The following is a 20644-nucleotide window of genomic DNA, read 5'->3' on the forward strand; positions in this document are numbered from 1 at the left end:
ATGAATGGTCCAAGCAGTCTCCCACAGGGCAAGCCCCCAACTAGGGTGTGCCCTCACTGACCACCCGCTGGCATTTGTTCCCCGTGCTGTTGCTTACATGGTACCAGTCCTTACACGTCTCAACACTGGTTGAATCCCCTACATATTTTTGAGTAACACTGTGTTACAAGGTATTTCAAATAGTTAGAATGTACATATACTTGCTCTCCTTTGCCTGGTATAGGATGAGAATTTTCCTACCTTTTTATCCCCAAACCATAAAATTTTGATCCCTGAAAGTAAATATTCATCAGTATGTAACACGTTAAAAAAATCTTACCTATCTGTAAGCTAATCTCTGGAGTCTTCAGTTGTCTATTGTAGCTTATAAAAATAGAACAAAAGCAAAAAGCCAAAACCTCAAACACAGAAGCGGCAGTTTCTTACCACCTGGCATCAAACTGACAACCAAGAAAATCTAACACTATTCCGTGTACTTCGTGTTCTTAATCATGTTCAGGAATTGATGGACTTTTTTTTTTAATTGATTCAATCTAATTTATTTCTGATGTACAACAAATTGGAAGTAACAATAGCCATTTTTCTCAAGTGTTAGCAGTATAGTTAACACTTAATGCATGGACATTGGTTGCTGTGATTTTGTCATTATATATGTTTTTTAAAATTTTTTTTAAATTTAATTTTTGTTTTATTTTGAAGCATGTGTGGGCTTTGTTGATGAAACTTTTAACCCATCGAGGGCAGGTCAGGAGATGGGATGAATGAGATGGCCTGTGCTTCAGGAGCCTCGGGGGGCTGGGCAGGCCTCCCCTGGCAGAATGGAGGTTTGGACCTCCTCCTCCAGCGCAGCTGGCCAGCACAGTGGGCAGAGGGTGTAAAGGAAGAAATGTGCATTTTGCCTCGGGACATGTGTTTGTGTTTGAGTACATCAGAGGTTATGTGGCTACATCCATTTTATTATTTCTTTGGGGGAAAAATAGGACCAAACAGGGTTTGGGGTTTAGGGACATGGCCACAATGCCAGTCCCGGTGGTGATTCTTGGCGCCATTAACCAGCATTCTCTCCAGTTACATCTGCAGTAGCTGTGTGTTAAGGTGATGGGCGGTAATTGCTGTAAAAGCAGTAAAAGCTGTCCCGTTCAACTTGGTATACAAGAAGAAAGAGAACTGCACAGTGTCTCTTGGGAAGATCTCCACCAGAATAAAAAGCTAAGGTTAAATTCTAGTATTGAAAGGTAGCATACTGGTATCTAGAAATTTTGACCCTCTGGAACACTAACTCCTGTGTATACTTCAGGCTTTGTTGAATTAAAACAAAACTTTAAGAGTTTCTGATAGTAACCAGCAAACTGTGTGCTTGAGGTTGTTTTCCTTTTTATTTAAAAATTTTTTTTACGCTGACTGACCTCTATTTCTGTTTTATTTTTCCTTTGATTAGCCTTATTAGAAAGAAGGCTGCAGGTCTGGAATCGGCGGCTACGATAAGAACCAAAGTGTTTGTGTGGGGCCTGAATGACAAGGACCAGCTGGGAGGGCTGAAGGGCTCCAAGGTACCTGCTCGATACCCCGTGCCCTCGCCACCCCGTGCTGCTCGGGCCCAGACAGGCCCAGCAACAGCCAGGCTTCTTGAAGTTTTTATAATGGTTTTTCCTTTTATATGTTGTTTTTAAAGTTGACTTTTCTTAAGTAGTTCTTGACATGAACTCATAGACATTATCAAATTTAGTTTCTGAGAAGCCTCTGTCCTTGGAAAATAGTGCACTTTAGATATAGTTGCATTACTGCTGTTTTGTAAACTAGAACATACACTTTTGAAAAGACTTGACAAGCGCAGAGGTAAAAATTGTGGAGTATAATGATATTTTAAAGAGTAGGTACAGCAAATGATGCATTTGAACTAGAGTTGGATGCAGTGTGGCTCCTGACTGAGGGACAGATTCCTCCAGATTTTAGGGTCTGGAAACAGTTTCTTTTCAGATGAGCATCTCCACTACTTAGTACTCCATGAGACTTCACCCATCATAAGATCCCTTGTTACCTGCATTGCTGAGAAGCTGAAAAGGAACGTTAGAACTCATTCATTTTAAGTCTCGTGGTTCTAGTACAATGAAAATAGTCTTATGTAATTCAGCAGCCTTCAGTTACATTTGTTTCTGAGGCCCCTGCCCTGCATTTGGAGATGTGTCAGCTGTGACAGGGGCTGTCTGGGGGGTCCTGAGGGCGTGGCTCTTTTTGCGGTTTGCACATGAAGGGTAGATTGGCGCTTCACGGTTGTGATGGACATCCTTCTTCCACAGTAGTAGTGACTGTTTGATACTTTCTGACACATAGGAATCATAAAGGCTTCTTAGACAGGGGCCTTAATAATTTTAAGTTAAATCACGCCCATCTCTAATGGGAAATTTAAGTGTATAATTTCTTAGTCAGAATTAACAAGAATGAGCAGGACATGACCTGAAATAAAATGTAGTTTACCAAATGTTTGTTTATATCTTCACATTATGTGTATTTTATTTTTTGCCTTTGTTACGGATATGTTCAGATGTACCCAGGTAGAAAGAATAGGGACCTGAGTCCTCTTGTCCCTGTACCAGCTTCAACAGTTGCAGATGGTCACATTTTTGTCTTTATTTTCTACACAGCCTCACCCCTATTCATTTTAAAGTCAATCTCAGTGTATCATTTCATCCTTAAAATACTTGTGTATATCTAAGAGACAAGAACTTCTTTGGTTAATATAACCATGTAAATTAACAGTAATTCTTTGTACCATCTAGTAAGATTACTTGTAATTTTAAAAGTGTAAATAACATTCTCTCTTTTCTCCTTTACTTTTTAAAAAATTCTTGTTTTAGATAAAAGTTCCTTCATTCTCTGAGACACTGTCTGCTTTGAATGTAGTACAGGTGGCTGGTGGTTCTAAAAGTTTGTTTGCAGGTATGATTATTCTAATATTTAAAAAGTTTTAAATGATGCTTAGGACTAAAAACATAGTTGTTGCATTGTGAAAAGTGAGTCCTTTCCTCACTCCTGTTCCTTGCAGTGACAGTGGAAGGGAAAGTGTATGCCTGTGGAGAAGCCACGAATGGCCGGCTGGGGCTGGGCCTCTCCAGTGGGACTGTGCCCATTCCTCGACAGATCACAGCTCTCAGCAGTTATGTGGTCAAGAAGGTGGCTGTTCACTCAGGTAAGGGCCAGGCTTTGGCCTGGTACACAGATAAGCCTGTTGTTCGTGCTCTGTAATTAACTGGGGCCATAAACAATTTCCCCTAAAGTGTCTTTGCATTCTTTTTCAAGTTTTACTTAACTGTTAGGAATAAAAGTTGGTTAATGTAAAGCTCCAGGTGGTCTAGAGTTTAATTATTCTTGGAGACCAGTGGTTGCTGGCGTTCCAGGCGCGTGGGGCATACCTCACCAAAGGAGGGGGCTTTTAGTCTTGGAGCTGTGGTCTCAGGTTCATAGCATCTCTGCAGTCATTCACGTTCTGTGCTTAAATATGTGTTAGTTTTCTGGGGAAAGAGCCTGTAACTTTCATCAGATTCCCAGTATCTGTAAATTCCAGTGATAAGAAAGAACCATTTAAAGAAAAAAAATCACACTGCTTCAATTCAGGAAACTTTTATTGGGTATCATTTCAAAGCACTGTGCTTGGCCTCTGAGGAAATGAACTGAATTAGATACAAACTGAGTTCGTGTCTATACTGGATAGGGTTAGATTTAACCCCCTTATAACAGAAAATCCAAACGGTAGTGGCTTGAGCAAGATGGCATTTTACCATCCTCTGTAAAAACCTGGAGGTGGGGCCCAGGGCCAGGGCAGCAGCCCCAGTACCTGTGAGGAGCACTGGCTTGCTGTCCACCCCCGTTGCAGCTGCAGGTGAACGTATAAGATAGGCCTTTTCCTCAGGCCCACTCCGCCCCTCCAAAGAGCTTTTCTGGAAGCCTCACACACTTCTATCGCATCTCTGTCACCATCCTCTCTGGGCAAGGGAGTCTGGGAAGCGTGGTTTTTAGCTGAGCACATGGCCCTGGATCATGTGGGCTCTGTTGGCAAGGGATAGGGTGCGAATGGGTATTAGGAGCCTAGGAACTGGTGGACACAGTGACAGAGAGGAAACGCTCTTCAGTCCTGAGCTGGGGTGGGTGGACTGGGAGAGTGAGGCGTGCTGGGGAAGAAGCATGAGCTGATTGTTTTGGGAAGAGTGAGCACAGTGCCTTAATTGCAAGTGATGGTACTTCTGCTTAAATAATTCCATTGTTGAGGTGCATTTCACAAAAGCCCAATTGCCACTGCATTTGATAATTTGTCTAATCACAAATGTACTTATTTTTCCATCTGAATTTTGACCTTTTATATATTTAACATAGCAGCAACCCCATTAATAAATAGCATTATTTTGCCGCTTCTTTGCGAGTAAAATTCTTTCTAGGACTTAAACTTTGTAGTTTAATAAATGTTCACTTATTTTATATATTTGTCACCCTGAAATGTTCATCTTATTTACTCAGTTATTCAACACATATTCACACATACTGCATGCCAGGCAAAATAGGCAGTTGTGCTGTTAACTTTTGTAAACCAACTTTGGCAGCCTCCCTCTGTGTGAATGTTGCAGGTGGACGGCACGCTACAGCTTTAACTGTTGATGGGAAAGTGTTTTCCTGGGGTGAAGGTGATGATGGCAAACTTGGACACTTCAGTAGAATGTAAGAATATTTTCTTCATTACTTGCTAATAAGAAACTGTTACTGTTAATAATAGTGAGTGCTTTTTGATAGTTTTTTGTAGAAAATTGAGTAGGATGGGTTATTTATGAAAACGGAACTTAAAAATATATTTAAAAAATATCTATGAATGTGGTTTGGCCTCACATGTTCTAAGGTTTGATACTTAACTTAATCTAAAGATGTTGTTTTGACTAAATGTGGATCAGTGTTGATGTCATTTTCTTTCTTGTTTAAAAAGGCTGGATTGATTATAGGGAATATTATTTAATCTTGCTTTAGGAACTGTGACAAGCCACGGCTGATAGAGGCCCTGAAAACCAAGCGAATCCGGGATATTGCCTGTGGGAGCTCGCACAGTGCAGCCCTCACGTCCAGTGGTGAACTGTACACCTGGGGCCTCGGAGAGTACGGCCGCTTGGGACATGGGGATAACACAACACAGCTGAAGCCCAAAATGGTGATTATACACATTTTTGTTGCTTGCAGAAAGTTTACCACCTGCTGATTTCCAGAGAAGATAAGCTCCCAGTCTAGGACAGTTCATAAAGGCATGAGCAGTATTGGCTTTCAGTCTGTGGGGAAAAATCCCCCTTGCTTTCTCAGTGCCTGTACTTGATTCTGTTTTTAAATTTGTGATTGAGTAGGTGAAAGTCCTTCTTGGTCACAGAGTAATCCAGGTGGCGTGTGGAAGTAGAGATGCACAGACCCTGGCTCTGACTGATGAAGGTGAGTCCTGTCCTGACTCCACGTTGCTGGGGGAGGAACATTGTGAGACACTGGCCTAAAGTATATATTTTTAAACCTAGGTTTGGTATTTTCCTGGGGCGATGGTGACTTTGGAAAATTGGGCCGGGGAGGAAGCGAAGGCTGTAACATTCCCCAGAACATTGAGAGACTAAATGGACAGGGGGTGTGTCAGATCGAGTGCGGAGCACAGTTCTCCCTGGCCCTCACCAAGTCGGGAGTGGTGTGGACGTGGTACGTAAACGCCTGTCATCCGTCAGTGTGTCTGTGCGGGGCCTTTTAGGGAGGGGGAAACCTTTATTTTCTTCCTCGTTCAGGCATCTTTGTTTTTTGACTTATTTTGAGTTGGGATTAGCGACAATATTATAAGAAATTTCCCATTATAACTGGGCTGTTTAGAAAAGAACACTGGAGAAAATTTAGCCCAACTTGTCTGTCTTGTGGTTTTTTTTGTTTATTTATTTATTTTTAACGTTTTTATTGGAGTATAATTGCTTTACTATGGTGTGTTAGTTTCTGCTTTATAGCAAAGTGAATCAGTTATACATATACATATATCCTCATATCTCTTCCCTCTTGCGTCTCCCTCCCTCCCACCCTCCCTATCCCACACCTCTAGGTGGTCACAAAGCACAGAGCTGATCTCCCTGTGCTATGCGACTGCTTCCCACTAGCTATCTATTTGACATTTGGTGGTGTATATATGTCCATGCCACTCTCTCACTTTGTCCCAGCTTACCCTTCCCCCTGCCCGTATCCTCAAGTCCATTCTCTAGTAGGTCTGCGTCTTTATTCCCGTCTTGCCCCTACGTTATTCATGACCATTTTTCTTTTTTTTTAGATTCCATATATATGTGTTAGCATACAGTATTATTCTCTTTCTTACTTCACTCGGTATGACAGACGGTAGTCCATCCACCTCACTACAAATAACTCAATTTCGTTTCTTTTTATGGCTGAGTAATATTCCATTGTATATATGTGCCACATCTTCTTTATCCATTCATCTGTCGATGGACACTTAGGTTGCTTCCATGTCCTGGCTATTGTAAATAGAGCTGCAATGAATATTGTGGTACATGACTCTTTTTGAATTATGGTTTTCTCAGGGTATATGCCCAGTAGTGGGATTGCTGGGTCGTATGGTAGTTCTGTTTTTAGTTTTTTAAGGAACCTCCATACCGTTCTCCATAGTGGCTGTATCAATTTACATTTCCACCAAGAGTGCAAGAGGGTTCCCTTTTCTCCACACCCTCTCCAGCATTTATTGTTTGTAGGTTTTTTGATGATGGCCATTCTGACCGGTGTGAGATGGTAATCGCATTGTAGTTTTGATATGCATTTCTCTAATGATTAGTGATGTTGAGCATTCTTTCATGTGTTTGTTGTCAATCTGTATACCTTCTTTGGAGAAATGTCTATTTAGGTCTTCTGCCCATTTTTGGATTGGGTTGTTTGTTTTTTTGATATTGAGCTGCATGAGCTGCTTGTAAATTTTGGAGATTAATCCTTTGTCAGTTGCTTCATTTGCAAATATTTTCTCCCATTCTGAGGGTTGTCTTTTCGTCTTGTTTATGGTTTCCTTTGCTGTGCAGAAGCTTTTAAGTTTCATTAGGTCCCATTTGTTTATTTCCATTTCTCTAGGAGGTGGGTCAAAAAGGATCTTGCTGTGATTTATGTCATAGAGTGTTCTGCCTATGTTTTCCTCTTAAGAGTTTGATAGTGTCTGGCCTTACATTTAGGTCTTTAATCCATTTTGAGTTTATTTTTGTGTATGGTGTTAGGGAGTGTTTCAATTTCATTCTTTTACATGTAGCTGTCCAGTTTTCCCAGCACCACTTATTGAACAGGCTGTCTTTTCTCCATTGTATATTCTTGCCTCCTTTATCAAAGATAAGGTGACCATCTGTGTGTGGGTTTATCTCTGGGCTTTCTCTCCCATTCCATTGATCTATATTTCTGTTTTTGTGCCAGTACCATACTGTCTTGATTACTGTAGCTTTGTAGTATAGTCTGAAGTCCGGGAGCCTGATTCCTCCAGCTCCGTTTTTCTTTCTCAAGATTGCTTTAGCTATTCGGGGTCTTTTGTGTTTCCATACAAATTGTGAAATTTCTTGTTCTAGTTCTGTGAAAAATGCCAGTGGTACTTTGATAGGGATTGCATTGAATCTGTAGATTGCTTTGGGGAGTATAGTCATTTTCACAATGTTGATTCTTCCAATCCAAGAACATGGTATATCTCTTCATCTATTTGTATCATCTTTAATTTCTTTCATCAGTGTCTTATAATTTTCTGCATATAGGTCTTTTGTCTCCTTAGGTTTGTTTTTTCCTAGATATTTTATTCTTTTTGTTGCAATGGTAAATGGGAGTGTTTTCTTAATTTCACTTTCAGATTTTTCATCATTAGTGTATAGGAATGCAAGAGATTTCTGTGCATTAATTTTGTATCCTGCTACTTTACCAAATTCATTGATTAGCTCTAGTAGTTTTCTGGTAGCATCTTTAGGATTCTCTATGTATAGTATCATGTCATCTGCAAACAGTGACAGCTTTACTTCTTCTTTTCCGATTAGGATTCCTTTTATTTCTTTTTCTTCTCTGATTGCTGTGGCTAAAACTTCCAAAACTATGTTGAATAATAGTGTTGAGAGTGGGCAACCTTGTCTTGTTCCTGATCTTAGTGGAAATGGTTTCAGTTTTGTCTTTCTTGTTTAGGTGAGGTGTATGTAGAGGGTTTCTTCTGCTGCTTTGCCGTGCAAGAAGCCTAGTGATCAAATGGGTGGAAAACAGATTTCTGATTTCTTTGATCCCTGAAAAAGTTCATGTGTGTTTCTAGTGAAAGATTATTTTACTAAATCAGAAAGGAATGGAATATCCAGCTGACCACGGGCAGGCAGTGTGATGGCCTAAGCCTGAGTATCATGACCCAAAGGCAGCTGAGGAAGAATTATAGCAGAGAGGTCTTTTAAGAGCCATTTGAGGTTGTGTGTCATGTTTTCAGTCTCTTTAGATGAAACCTATATCAGTAAGTTAAATGTAAAACACACATTAAGGATCTTGCTAGCAGAATTAATGAATTAATTTGAATTAATGGTATACGATTTTAGAACAATATAATAATAACAGTAATTTCAAAGACCTTGGGCACTGTGTATGATGTTATCATTGAGCTGGCTCTAGCACTGTGACAGTGAGTGTTTTTCTGTGGGGCATTGCCAGCACCATAATCGTGTATTAAAATGCTCGGTCTTGACCTCCTTGCAGGGGGAAGGGGGACTACTTCAGGCTGGGCCATGGCTCTGACGTGCATGTGCGGAAACCGCAGGTCGTGGAAGGGCTGAGAGGGAAGAAGATTGTGCATGTGGCCGTCGGGGCCCTGCACTGCCTGGCGGTCACTGACGCGGGGCAGGTAAGCGAGCCTGTGAGAGGTCCTTATGTCTGTAGTATAACGTGATGAAATGACATGAGTCCAGGTACTGGGGCACCAGGAGGGTGGGCTTTGTCCATTGTGTTCCTGTGTATATCTGCCTAACTGTCAGCATGGGTGAGCATACCCGGGAAAGAGCTGCTGACTGACGCAGGCTATAAAGCCATGGGGTTTCCCACTCTAATGCCTGATGGGGAGATATATGTACTTCATTTCAGAAATAAAGTTATCCTTGACAAGTGTTACTCGTTCTTCCACCATGAGAGGCCATCCCATGACAGGCTCATAGATGATATACTTTGATATTCACTTATGACAACAAATCACACTGTACTTTAATCAAAATGAATTAAAAATGAATTATACTTTCTAATTCTGTAAAGCCAAGAAGTAAATTCCTTGAAAAGTGAGCATATTTTTTTGATCATTTTTCTTTGCAAAATGAAGGAAAAAATAAGTTACTATATTTAGTTGAAGAGGAGAACTTCCCTGCTTCCTATAACAGAACAAAACAGATGAATTCATTGGGTTGATATTAAGTAAATACTCGTCTATAGTCATTGGCAAGAATTTTGAAGTAAATTTAGAGCAAATGTTCTGAAATATTGAAAAATTCCGTTTTTTTCGCCTTAACAGGTGTACGCTTGGGGTGACAATGACCACGGCCAACAGGGCAATGGCACGACCACGGTTAATAGAAAGCCCACACTTGTGCAAGGCTTAGAAGGCCAGAAGATCACGCGAGTGGCTTGCGGGTCTTCACACAGCGTGGCATGGACAACCGTCGACGTGGCAACACCCTCTGTCCACGAGCCCGTCCTCTTCCAGACTGCAAGAGACCCTTTAGGTGCTTCCTATTTAGGTAACACAGATTTGTGTTTTATTTGAGACCCCTCTGTATGCTACAGCAACGCCATTGATAGAATGTGTGGTGTCGCTACCAGATTAGGGGTTGTGGCACTGGGCTAACTGCATTCTGAACCACAGCCACAAATTTTGGCTATACAGATAAAATTGCTGTGATCCTTTGTGTACAGGTCTTTATATGGACATACGCTTGCATTTCTCTAGGGTAATACCTAGGAGAGGAATTCTTGGTAGATGTAGGTTTATCTTCTCAAGAACTGCAAACTGTTTTGCAAAGTGTTTGTTCTAAAGCTCTAGCTCCTCCATATTTGTGTCTGTACTTGGTGTGGTCAGTCTTTAATGTTAGCCATTCTTGTAGATGTGTAGTGGTATCTCATTGTGGTTTTGCTTTGCATTTCCCTAATGACTAATGATGTTGAGCGTCTTGCTTATTTACCACCCAAATATGTTTTAAGTGTCTATTCAAATCTTTTGCCTGTATTTAAACCTAGGTTGTTTGTTTTCTTATTATTGAGTTTTGAACACTTTTTATGTATTCTGGGTGCAAGTCTTTCATCAGATATATGATTTGCACATATTTTCTCCCAATGTAGCTTGTCTCTTCATTCTCTTAGGTGAATTTTAAAGAGCAAAAAATTTCTAATTTTGATGAAGTCCAGTTTATCCATTTTTATCTTTTATTTGAGTGTTGTATTTAAACAGCCTTTGCCTGACTCAAGACCATAAAGATTCTTTTCCTGTGTTTTCTTATAAAAGTTCTATAGTTTTAGGTATTTAGGTGTATGCTTGATCTTGAGTTAAATTTCATATATGGTGTGAGGTATGGATTGAAATAAATAAATAAATTTATTTATTTATTTATGTTTGGTATATGGATATCCAGTTGTTTCAGTTGCATTTGTCAAAAAGAAGTATCCTTTCTTGATTGAAAGAATTTGCACTTGTGTCAAAAATCAGTTGTTTATGTATGTGTGGATCTATTTCTGGATTCTCAGTTCTGTTTGGTTGACTTATTTTTGTATTTTGATGCAAATACCACATTGTCTTGATTACTGTAGCTTTATAAAAGAATGAATTCAAGCTTTGGTAATCCTTTAGCTTTGTTCTTTTTCAAATATGTTTTGGGTATTCTAGACCCTTTGCATTTCCATATAACTTTTATTTTTTTTATTTTTATTTTTTTAAATTTTATTTATTTGTTTTTGGCTGAATTGGGTCTTTGTTGCTGCAAGTGGGCTTTCTCTAGTTGTGGCGAGGGGGGGCTACTCTTCGTTGCAGTGCATGGGCCTCCCATTGCGGTGGCCCCTCCTGCTGCAGGGCATGGGCTCCAGGTGCGTGGGCTTCAGTAGTTGTGGCATGTGGGCTCAGTAGTTGTGGCTCGCGGGCTCTAGAGCACAGGCTCAGTAGCTGTGGCATATGGGCTTAGTTGCTCCACGGCGTGTGGGATCTTCCCGGACCAGGGCTCGAACCCATGTCCCCTGCACTGGCAGACGGATTCTTAACCACTGTTCCACCAGGGAAGCCCCTCCATATAACTTTTAGAATCAGCTTTTCAATTTTTATAAAATAGCCTACTTGGGAATTTGATTGCACTGACTATAGATCAATTTGGGACTTGCTTCACAGTATTGAATCTTCCAACCCTTGAATGTAGTATTTCTCTCCATTTGTTTAGATCTTTCAGTGTACAGGTCTTGTATATCTTCTGTCATATTTATCCCTAAATATTTCATATTGTTCATCCTGTTATTAATGGTGTTTTAATAATTTCTTTTGTTCCTTGCTATTATCTAGAAATATTCAAGTTGATTCTTGCTAGTGTGTAGAAATACAGTTGATCTTTTTAAGGACATTTGGATTATTTCAGTTTGGGGTTATTACAAGTAAAACCTGCTATGAATATTCATATTAAGGTTTTTGAGTCAGTCTTCCATATTGAATAAACCCCACTTGGTTTTGCTACTTTTCATTTCTTTGATTTTCTGTTGTTTATCGGTTTTCAGTTTTATCGGTTTCTGTTCTCATCTTTATGCTTGCTTTATGTTTATTTTCTATTCTTTTTCTAGTTTCTTGAGGTGAGAGCTTAGATCATTGATTTGAGACTTTTTCTCTTGTCTATTGTAAACTTTTAGTACTATAAATTTGCCTCTCAGCACTGCTTTAGCTACATCTCTCAAATTTTGATATGTTGTATTTTCATTTTCATTCACTTATATATATGTATTTTAAGGACATATGAAAAGTAATTTTATTTTTGTTTAACCTTAAACTTGCCAAACTGCTTCATTCTTTGAACAGCATTTATCTTCTGATACCCAGGCTGCACTCATATTGGAAATTAGTGAAAACCACTTAGTGATTCCACTTTGAAGTTATAACCATACAGCTAAATGTTTTGAATATAAGCCTATCTATATGTTGGATAAACTTTAGGAACTCTTAGTGTCTCTTCTTTTACAGAAATTCTCTCTGTATCCTGATGTACTTTGGTTGATCTAGAAAAGTAAAGCCAAAGGGCCAGAAAGCTAACTTCCTTAAATGAGACAAAAGGAAAATTTTTCCAACTACCACTATAAATAAAAATCTTTCAAATACTGAATCAGTTTTCTCAAGTATACAACAAATTCTAATTTGATGGTTTTTTCTTACTACTTCACGTCAAACAGTGACCTATAAATTTGTTTAAATAATAATTAAGTACCTTTTCTGTTTTTTCAGAATGAAAATAATTAAATGATGTGTTGAAGATACTACTAAAAATACTTCACCTTTCAAATATGGTCCCTGTGTTGAAAATCTATAGGAATTTTTCCAGTTAACTTTCAGATCTTCCCAAAACCTCTTTGTTTTTTTAAAAAATATCATCTTGGAAATAATTTGAATGAATGCTCTGCAAATCAAGAATTGATTCACAAGTCCCTATTACCATAATCATCAATTTCAACAAGTCTCCTCAGTATGTTTTGTGTCAGCTTTCTTGATTATAAGATGAATATGGAAACATTTTTAATATAACAGAATATTTAATTATATCAGTTTCCCATGAAAACACAAGTTATTTAATGATGTTTATATTAGCCATTTCCATTGGTTGGCCGGAGGCTTTTCCACTGAAGACTCCCCATGGCTTCCATTCCACCATTTTTCTCACCAGACTTAGTTCATTTTCAGCCTAAAGAATCTCCTCTTCTATTTGGCCACCCTGAAGTTGCTCTTCTAATTTTTTAACATCTGGTTCCACTTTAACCATATGTAGCTTCTCATTTGTAATCTGTTCTATATACCTTTTATATGGTACATTTTTAGGGATTTGTCCAAGAACATCAGGAATCTTTGTATACAATATTTTTAGCCTCTTGTGTGGACTCTTACATACCCACAGTCCCACAAGGCCAGTGATCTTCTTCAGCAAGCCCGCCATGACAGCCCAGTTTTATATATTTTAAAAATTTCTTTTCAGCTTTGTTTTTGACCTGTGGATTATTCTTTTTGTACCTTGTTGTATTCAAGTTGCCAAAAAAAGGTTAAGAACTGTTACCTCTTTGTTCATGATGGATATTGGTCTGTAATTTTCTATTAGTATCTCTGTCCGGCCTTATAGAATGAAGTGGTAAGTGTTCCCTTCTTTTCAGTTTTCCTTTTTATTTTGTGTAGAATTGGTATTCTTTCAGTAGAATTCACCAGTGAAGCCATCTGGGCCTAGAGTTCTTTGTGCAGTTTCTTTATGTTTTTTAACCACAAATTTAATTCCTTTAATAGATTCAGCATTATCTGTTTTTTTTTTTTTCTAGTAAGATTTGTGTCTTTGATGGAAGTCGAACTTACTGGCATAAAGTTGGTCTCAATATTTGATTATTTTTCTTTTAACATTTGTAGACTCTGTAGTGATGTCATTACTCATTCCTTACATTGGTAATTGTATCTTCTCTTTCCTAGAGGTTTATCAGTTTTATTAAGTTTTTTCAAAGAACAAGCTTATGGTTTCCTTGATTTTTCTTCATTGTTTTTCTGTTCTCTATTTCACTGATCTCTGCTCTATCTTTATTAATTCTTTTCTTCTAAGAAGCTTAGGATCTTCCTACTTTTCTAATGTGGACATTTACTTTTATCTCCTTGAATCATTGATTCTGCTATCATTATAACAGATTACCCTCTTTATCCCTTTGCTTTGAAATTCTTACTTTAAAGTCAAATTTGTCTGATATGAATATAGTGACTCTAGCTTTCTTTTGACCAATGCTATATAGTATTTAAACTATGGTATTCCATATACCATGGCAAACTATGGTATATCTTTTCCATTCTTTTACTTTTAACCTACTAAAAGACGCTTCCTTATACGAAACATATAGTTGGATTTAGCTTTTTAATTTTTTCTCTGACATTGGGGTGTTCATTTCACTTACAGTTAATGTGATTATTAATGTATCTGTTTTCAGTCAATATCCTGCTATTTGTTTTCTATTAGTCCTAGCTGTTCATTGTTCTTTCTCTTCTCATTTTTTTGCCTTTCTTTGAATTAATTGTTCTTTATGATTTTATTTTCTCTCCTTTGTTTTCTTTGAGCTCTAACTTATTATGTTATTTTAGTGATTGCTTTAGGATATGTATTATACACCTTTAATTTATCATAGTCTACCTTCAGGTGATTCTACACTTTCATGTATAGTATATGAATTATACAACAGTATATCTCTATTTCTTCCCTCCTAGCCTTTGTGCTGTTGTTGTTATACATTTCTTTGTATGTTGTAAATGTGACAGTTGTTAAAATTAATTTTCTTTAAACATTAGGTTATCTATTTAAATAAATTAAAAAGAAAAGAATATCTCTATATTTACTCATGTAATTACCATTTCTGGTGTTCTTCATTCCTTTGTGGAGATCCATATTTCCATCTGGCACCATTTTCCTTCTGCTTGAAGGACTTACTTTTTTATGTCTTGTAGCTCAGGTCTGGGGTTCCTCCTTTCAGCTTTTTATGTCTGAGCTAGTCATTATTTTGCTTCATGTTTGCAATATATTTTAGCTGGGTATAAAATTTTAGGTTGACATTGTTTTCATTGAGAATTTGCTGTCATTCTTATCTTTGTTTTTCTGTACGTAACATGTCTTTTATCTCAGACTACTTTTAGGATTTTCTCTTTATTTCCATGGTTTTTATCTTCATGGTTCATGTGCTTGTGGGTCATTGTGCTTCTTGGATCTTTGGGTTTCTAATTTTCAACAAATTTGGAAAATTTTCATTTACTGTTCTTCACAAAAAAATTCTTTCCTGTACCTTTCTTTCTCCTCTTTGGGAGGTTTAGTGCTATGTATATTAGGTCTCTTGAAGTTGTTCCACAGATAAATGACATTGTTCATTTTTTAACTTCCTTTTCTGTGTTTCATTTTGGATAGCTTCTATTGCTATGTCTCCAAATTCACTTGTCTTTTCTTCATTTTCTAATGTGCTGTTAATGTTACCAAACTGTTTAAATCTCAGACATCCTAGCTACCTCTCTCGAAATTTGATTTGGGCATTTTTATATCTTTCATGTCTCTGGTTCTCTTTTGAACATATGGAATACAGATATAATAAGTGTTTTAACCTGTCTGCTGATTGTAATATCTGTGTCAGTTCTGGATTGTTTACCTCAATTGATTTTTCTTCGTATTTCTGAATTGAGTGGTATTTTCCTGCCTTTCTGCCCACTGGGTAGCTTTTAGTTGGATGCCATACATTGTGAATTTTAACCTGAACGTTGCTGGGGATTTTTGTGTGTGTATAAATCTTCTTGAGCTTAGATACAGTTAAGTCATTCTCAAACAGTTTGATTCTTTTGGGTCTTGGTTTTGGATTTGTTAAGTGGATTCAGACCTGATATTAGTCTGGGGCTAATTATTCCCCCACTGAGTATTCTACTCAGTGTCTTGTGAATTATGAGGTCTTCCCATCTGGCGGATGGGAGCAGGCACTAGCTGGGCCCTCCATTTTCTCCCAGCCTCTGTGCTGGGTCTCCAGTCCTTTCATGCAGTTCTTTCTTTGGCTTTGGGCAGTGCCCTTTTATGTAGGCACCCATCAGCTTCTGCTGCATCCTTAGCTGGGTGAGTGAGAGCACCTGCACATCTCCAGGGCACTCTCTGGGCAACTTTCTCCTCTCGTCCTGTCCTGTGAACTTTGGCCACATTGGACTCCCTGGCTCTGAGCTCTACCTCCTCTGCTCACAGAGACCACTGAGCTCCACCTGGTTCTCTCCCTCTGCTGAGGCCTGGGAACTCTCAGGGCAGTGAGCTGGAACATGTGTCCACTAAGACTGTATATGGTGAACATCTTGTCTTCTCACCATTGTTTTGGATTATTTTTTGTTTTACATTTCAATGATAAGTAAATACAGATAGTTACTGTAGTATTTTCACAGCTTACGTATGTATACCGTAAATTGTTGTAAGTGTATTTTGCAAAAGTATTTATATCTGTTTGCAGTTACAGTGAACCTTTGCTGAAAATAGCTTCTTTAGATAAGTATAGATAATTTTTTTTAAACTCTGAAAGACCATTAATGAAACTAGTATTTAATCTGTGAAATAGCAAAATGCAGATTGCAGTGTGTCTCGGAACTAAACTGAAAGGTCAAATTATAGAAATAGAGCAAACTGATCTTAAAAATTGAACCCAAATTTTATTTTCCTTTTTCAGGTGTGCCTTCTGATGCTGACTCTTCTGCTGCCAGTAATAAAATCAGTGGTGCAAATAATTCTAAACCAAATCGCCCCTCTCTTGCCAAGATTCTCCTGTCATTAGATGGAAATCTGGCCAAACAGCAGGCCTTATCTCATATACTTACAGCGCTGCAAATCATGTATGCCAGGTAGGCTCGTTTGCTAACTTTTGAAATCCCACAACTATGTAAGCTTTGGGTTTTTGTAGTTTTTTGATGGAAGATGTTGTGTATATTGTCTTTAAATACTGTGAGTTCTGGGTCATACACCCTTTGATGGTGAATGATGGTATCTGTGCTTTCTTTAATGGAGGTTGAAATATGAATTAGAAAATCAAGTTAAAGAACATTTTCATTATTCTTTATGGCCAATAAACTTTAAACATATTTTGGGGGATGAGAGGAAGAATCAGTTGTTACTAATATACAGTAATGTTTAAGACACTTGTCATCTCCTTCACTTTTGATAAGGCAGTTTTGGTAGTGCTGTCTTTTCTACCGTTTTGCTGCTGTTTTCTCACCACCTGAATAAGTGCCCCATCCATCAGTGTATCATGGTTATGGATCTGATGAATAGAAATGAATACTTACACAGGAACATTAGTTTAGACCAAAGGCTGACTTAGTTGTTGAGAGGACATTTAGTCCTTGGTGTCTTGTGTGAGGCATCCTTGGTATTTGGCCTTCAGTAAACACAAAATTACCCTCAGGCTTGAACAAACCAAGAAGATTTCTCAGGGAAATACAGAGGCTGATTTTTATGTTGGCAGTTTTTCATCTGTCATCTCTGTGGTCGTTCAATAAATAAGATCAGGAATAAATATTTTAGCTTTTAGCCGATAGATAGTAATAACATTCAGTATTTTTCTAAAACTCTTTCTATACTTATCCTATAAAAATGAGGGGGTCCTTCAATAAGCACTTGTCCTGCCCCCTGACTCTTCCGTCCTGCAGAGGTGAATGGCAGCTCACTGCAGGTCTGGCTTTCTCTCCTGACAGAGACGCCGTGGTCGGGGCCCTGATGCCAGCTGGCATGGTTGCCCCGGTGGAGTGTCCCTCGTTCTCTTCCTCAGCAGCCCCTTCTGACGTGTCTGCCATGGCCAGTCCCATGAATGGAGAGGAGTGTGTGCTGGCTGTTGATATTGAAGACAGACTAAGTCCAAATCCATGGCAAGAAAAGAGAGGAGAGGTAAAAATAAATGGTAAAGCAATAAAGCAATATTTGATCAGAAAGGAAAAGGTAGCTAATTTGTATCTAGTAAAGTATAAGTCATTCTTTCACTTAATTCAGAGTGTTTTTGTGCCTACTGCCATAGGCATTTGGGGCTTGAATTAGAAAATATTCTATTTGCAAAAGGAGCCTTGGGACTTCTCTGGTGGTCCAGTGGCTAAGACTCCATGCTCCCAATGCAGGGGGCCCTGGGTTCGATCCCTGGTCAGGGAACTAGATCCCACATGCATGCTGCAACTAAGAGCTGGCATGCCACAACCCGCCGGCCGCAACTAAAAACATCCTGCATGCGGCGACGAAGATCCCGCGTGCTGCAACTAAGTCCCGGCGCAGCCAAATAAATAAATATTAAAAAAAAAAAAAAAAAAAAGAGTCTTTTTCGTGTGTAGATGGAAACAGATTATTCTTTTAAAAAGTTGCTAAATGCAAGTGCACAGTTGTTTATCTGAAGTTCTGAAACCTGAAAGCTCCAAAAGCTAAAGATTTTTGTAACTTATTTTGGGGAAAAATCCAACTTGAAGAGATGGGAGCTCATTTTAGTTGTTTTCATGTGACCCGTTGTGACTATTAATAGGTTCTCCTGGGAATATGAATACGCTTGATTTTGCAGGGCTGTCCCAGACCCCACTGGAGGTGGTAGCTGGTGGTGTAAGTGCCTTGTTACCTCTGTAAAATCTGGTATATTCCAGATGGCCCAAGGGGTAAGTCTTTTGGAGTTGGATGGGAAGTGTGCCATGTTGCCAAGTTTCTCCTTTTCTTCTTCGTTTTAGATCGTCTCTTCTGAGGACGCTGTGACCCCCCCTGCAGTGACCCCGTCTGCTTCCTCAGCTTCTTCTCGGCCATTTATCCCCGTAACAGATGACCCAGGAGCTGCCAGCATCATTGCAGAAACCATGACCAAAACCAAAGAGGTCAAGGGGCTTTCTTCTTTAACATTTTATTTTGAAATAATCTGAAATGTACGCACAAGTTGCAGAAGTAGTTCATAGAAGTAGAACATGGTATACGCCTGTGTACTATTTGATATACTCCTAGGTACTATCTACCTAGGTTCTCCAGTTGTTAGTGTTTCTAAACCATTGGCGGGAGTGCTGTAGGGCACAATCCCCAACTCTTCTTAATGTTTCAGTGCATATTTCCTGAGTATCAGGACATTACCATTGATCCAGGATTACTTTCTGTCCATAGACTTATGCAGATTTTGCTCATTGTCCCAGTAGTATCCTTTATAGGTCTAGGACCCAGCCCAAGGTTGAGTGTTGTTTCTTTGGTCTTCAATATGGAACAATTCTTCAGTTCCTGTTTTTGTCAGAAACACCACAGGAATGATGCAGGGTTCTTTTCAGTGCATCCCATTGGGATGTGTGCATTGTTAATTTGCTGCATTACAGGTAATGTTAATTCTTACTATTTTGTTAAAAGTATCTGCCGGATTTCTCTATTGGAAGTTAATAAAAGTGTGTTAATAAGTATTCATGGGGAGATAACTTTGAGACTATGTTACTACCTTATCCCTTGTCATATTTTCACCTACCAGTTTTTAGTATCTTGATGATTCTAGCTGGATCCATTATTACTGTGGTAGTTGTCATGTGGTGATTTTTCAAATTTCATCATTCCTTTTGGAATATCACTGTTGCTCTTCTTCTGTAAGGGAGAACTTTTCCTTTCTCATCTCATCTGTCTGTCTGTCTATTGGTACAGATTCATGGGATCCGTTTTACTCAAATAATGACATACATCATTTGACACCCAAATTGCCCCAGACTTGGCCATTGGGAGCCCTTTCCAGCTGGTTTGTCCTTCTGATGTGTCCCCATAATTCTTTGAGCACTTCCTTACTTTCTAGCACAATAGAGTGTTCCAAACTTATCTTTCACCTACCCTGCCCTCGCCCTGGAATCAGCCATTTCTCCAAGGAGCGCTGGTTCCTTTTAGTGGATCAGAGAATTTAGAAACAAGATCTGGGAGCTTGGAAAGCTGATTGCTACTGGGTGTCCTTGGTTCAGGCCCGCTCAGCAAACAGACACACACACCCACAAGCATTTATTTCTCCTTTGGCATCTTATCTATATAATGAAAACCATGAGTGGTTCAAACCAATACTTTAGTTTTCAGTCCAACACCACAGGGTTTGTTCTTGCTCTCTTTCCATATTTTAGGTATATAATCCTTTTATATGTTGTTGGATTGCTTTGCTATTTTGCACCTATATCTTCTCCTGATTTGGGTTAAAGCGTAATACTGGTCTCCTAGAATGAGTTGGGCTGTGTTCCTTCCTCTTCTGTTTTTTAGAAGGGTTTGTGAAGGTTTGGGCTTAATTCTTTAAATATTTGGTAGAATTTTCTCTGTTCTAACATGTTCTGATTGTTCTTTTATTTCCTTGTTTCCTGGCACAACACAAAATTCTAGGTTCAACAAGATGTTTTATATTCTAGCACAGAAATCAGATGTTTCTCCAAGAGGTGTTGGTTCTTTTTAGTGGAGAATGGTATTTAGAAGCCAAGATCTGGACCTTCATGCGCTCATTGCCATTGGGGGGGCTGCTGTTCACAACCGCTCTTACTGGGCAGAGCTAGGAAATAAGCGTGTGCACGTGTGTGTGTGCGCGTCCATGCAATAAGTTATACGCATTAATATTTATTTTGTTATATATCTACATATAGTGAAACCGCAGCAATACAGTCAATTCTAATAACTGCACGGGATTCATTCTACTTTTCTCCCTTTCTGTATTGAAAACTCTCCTCTGTGAAAGCGAGAATCCTGGCTCCTGTTAGTGACCGTTTAATAACTTCCCCTTAGGTAGCTACCCTCCCATTTTCGCTGTCGTTCCTCTCCCACACGGACACCCTCCGTCGCCTGCACAGCTTCTGGCACTCAGAACCAGCCTGCCCTTGGCGGGGATAGCCTCTCACCCTGCTTGACCTGTGACCTCTCCC

General features: G+C 39.0%; 1 protein-coding gene and 1 pseudogene across 6 annotated transcripts in view; one reads left to right on the forward strand and one right to left on the reverse strand.

Moving 5' to 3' along the window:
- The window catches only part of HERC2 (HECT and RLD domain containing E3 ubiquitin protein ligase 2), a 215612-nt gene that overhangs the window by 144984 nt on the left and 49984 nt on the right, over window positions 1-20644 (forward strand). For all 6 annotated transcript variants that reach the window (XM_061182985.1, XM_061182988.1, XM_061182986.1 and 3 more), the window contains 12 exons: window positions 1439-1550; window positions 2856-2937; window positions 3044-3187; window positions 4617-4707; window positions 5008-5185; window positions 5373-5454; window positions 5535-5706; window positions 8740-8884; window positions 9539-9764; window positions 16450-16621; window positions 17471-17660; window positions 18473-18613. In XM_061182985.1, the coding sequence (XP_061038968.1) occupies window positions 1439-1550; window positions 2856-2937; window positions 3044-3187; window positions 4617-4707; window positions 5008-5185; window positions 5373-5454; window positions 5535-5706; window positions 8740-8884; window positions 9539-9764; window positions 16450-16621; window positions 17471-17660; window positions 18473-18613 (1735 nt within the window). The remainder of the gene's footprint in view (window positions 1-1438; window positions 1551-2855; window positions 2938-3043; window positions 3188-4616; window positions 4708-5007; window positions 5186-5372; window positions 5455-5534; window positions 5707-8739; window positions 8885-9538; window positions 9765-16449; window positions 16622-17470; window positions 17661-18472; window positions 18614-20644) is intronic.
- LOC133097056 (NADH dehydrogenase [ubiquinone] 1 alpha subcomplex subunit 5-like) lies at window positions 12839-13190 on the reverse strand (annotated as a pseudogene).

The sequence above is a fragment of the Eubalaena glacialis genome, chromosome 1 (assembly GCF_028564815.1).
Source record: "Eubalaena glacialis isolate mEubGla1 chromosome 1, mEubGla1.1.hap2.+ XY, whole genome shotgun sequence".
Taxonomy (NCBI): Eukaryota; Metazoa; Chordata; class Mammalia; order Artiodactyla; family Balaenidae; genus Eubalaena; species Eubalaena glacialis.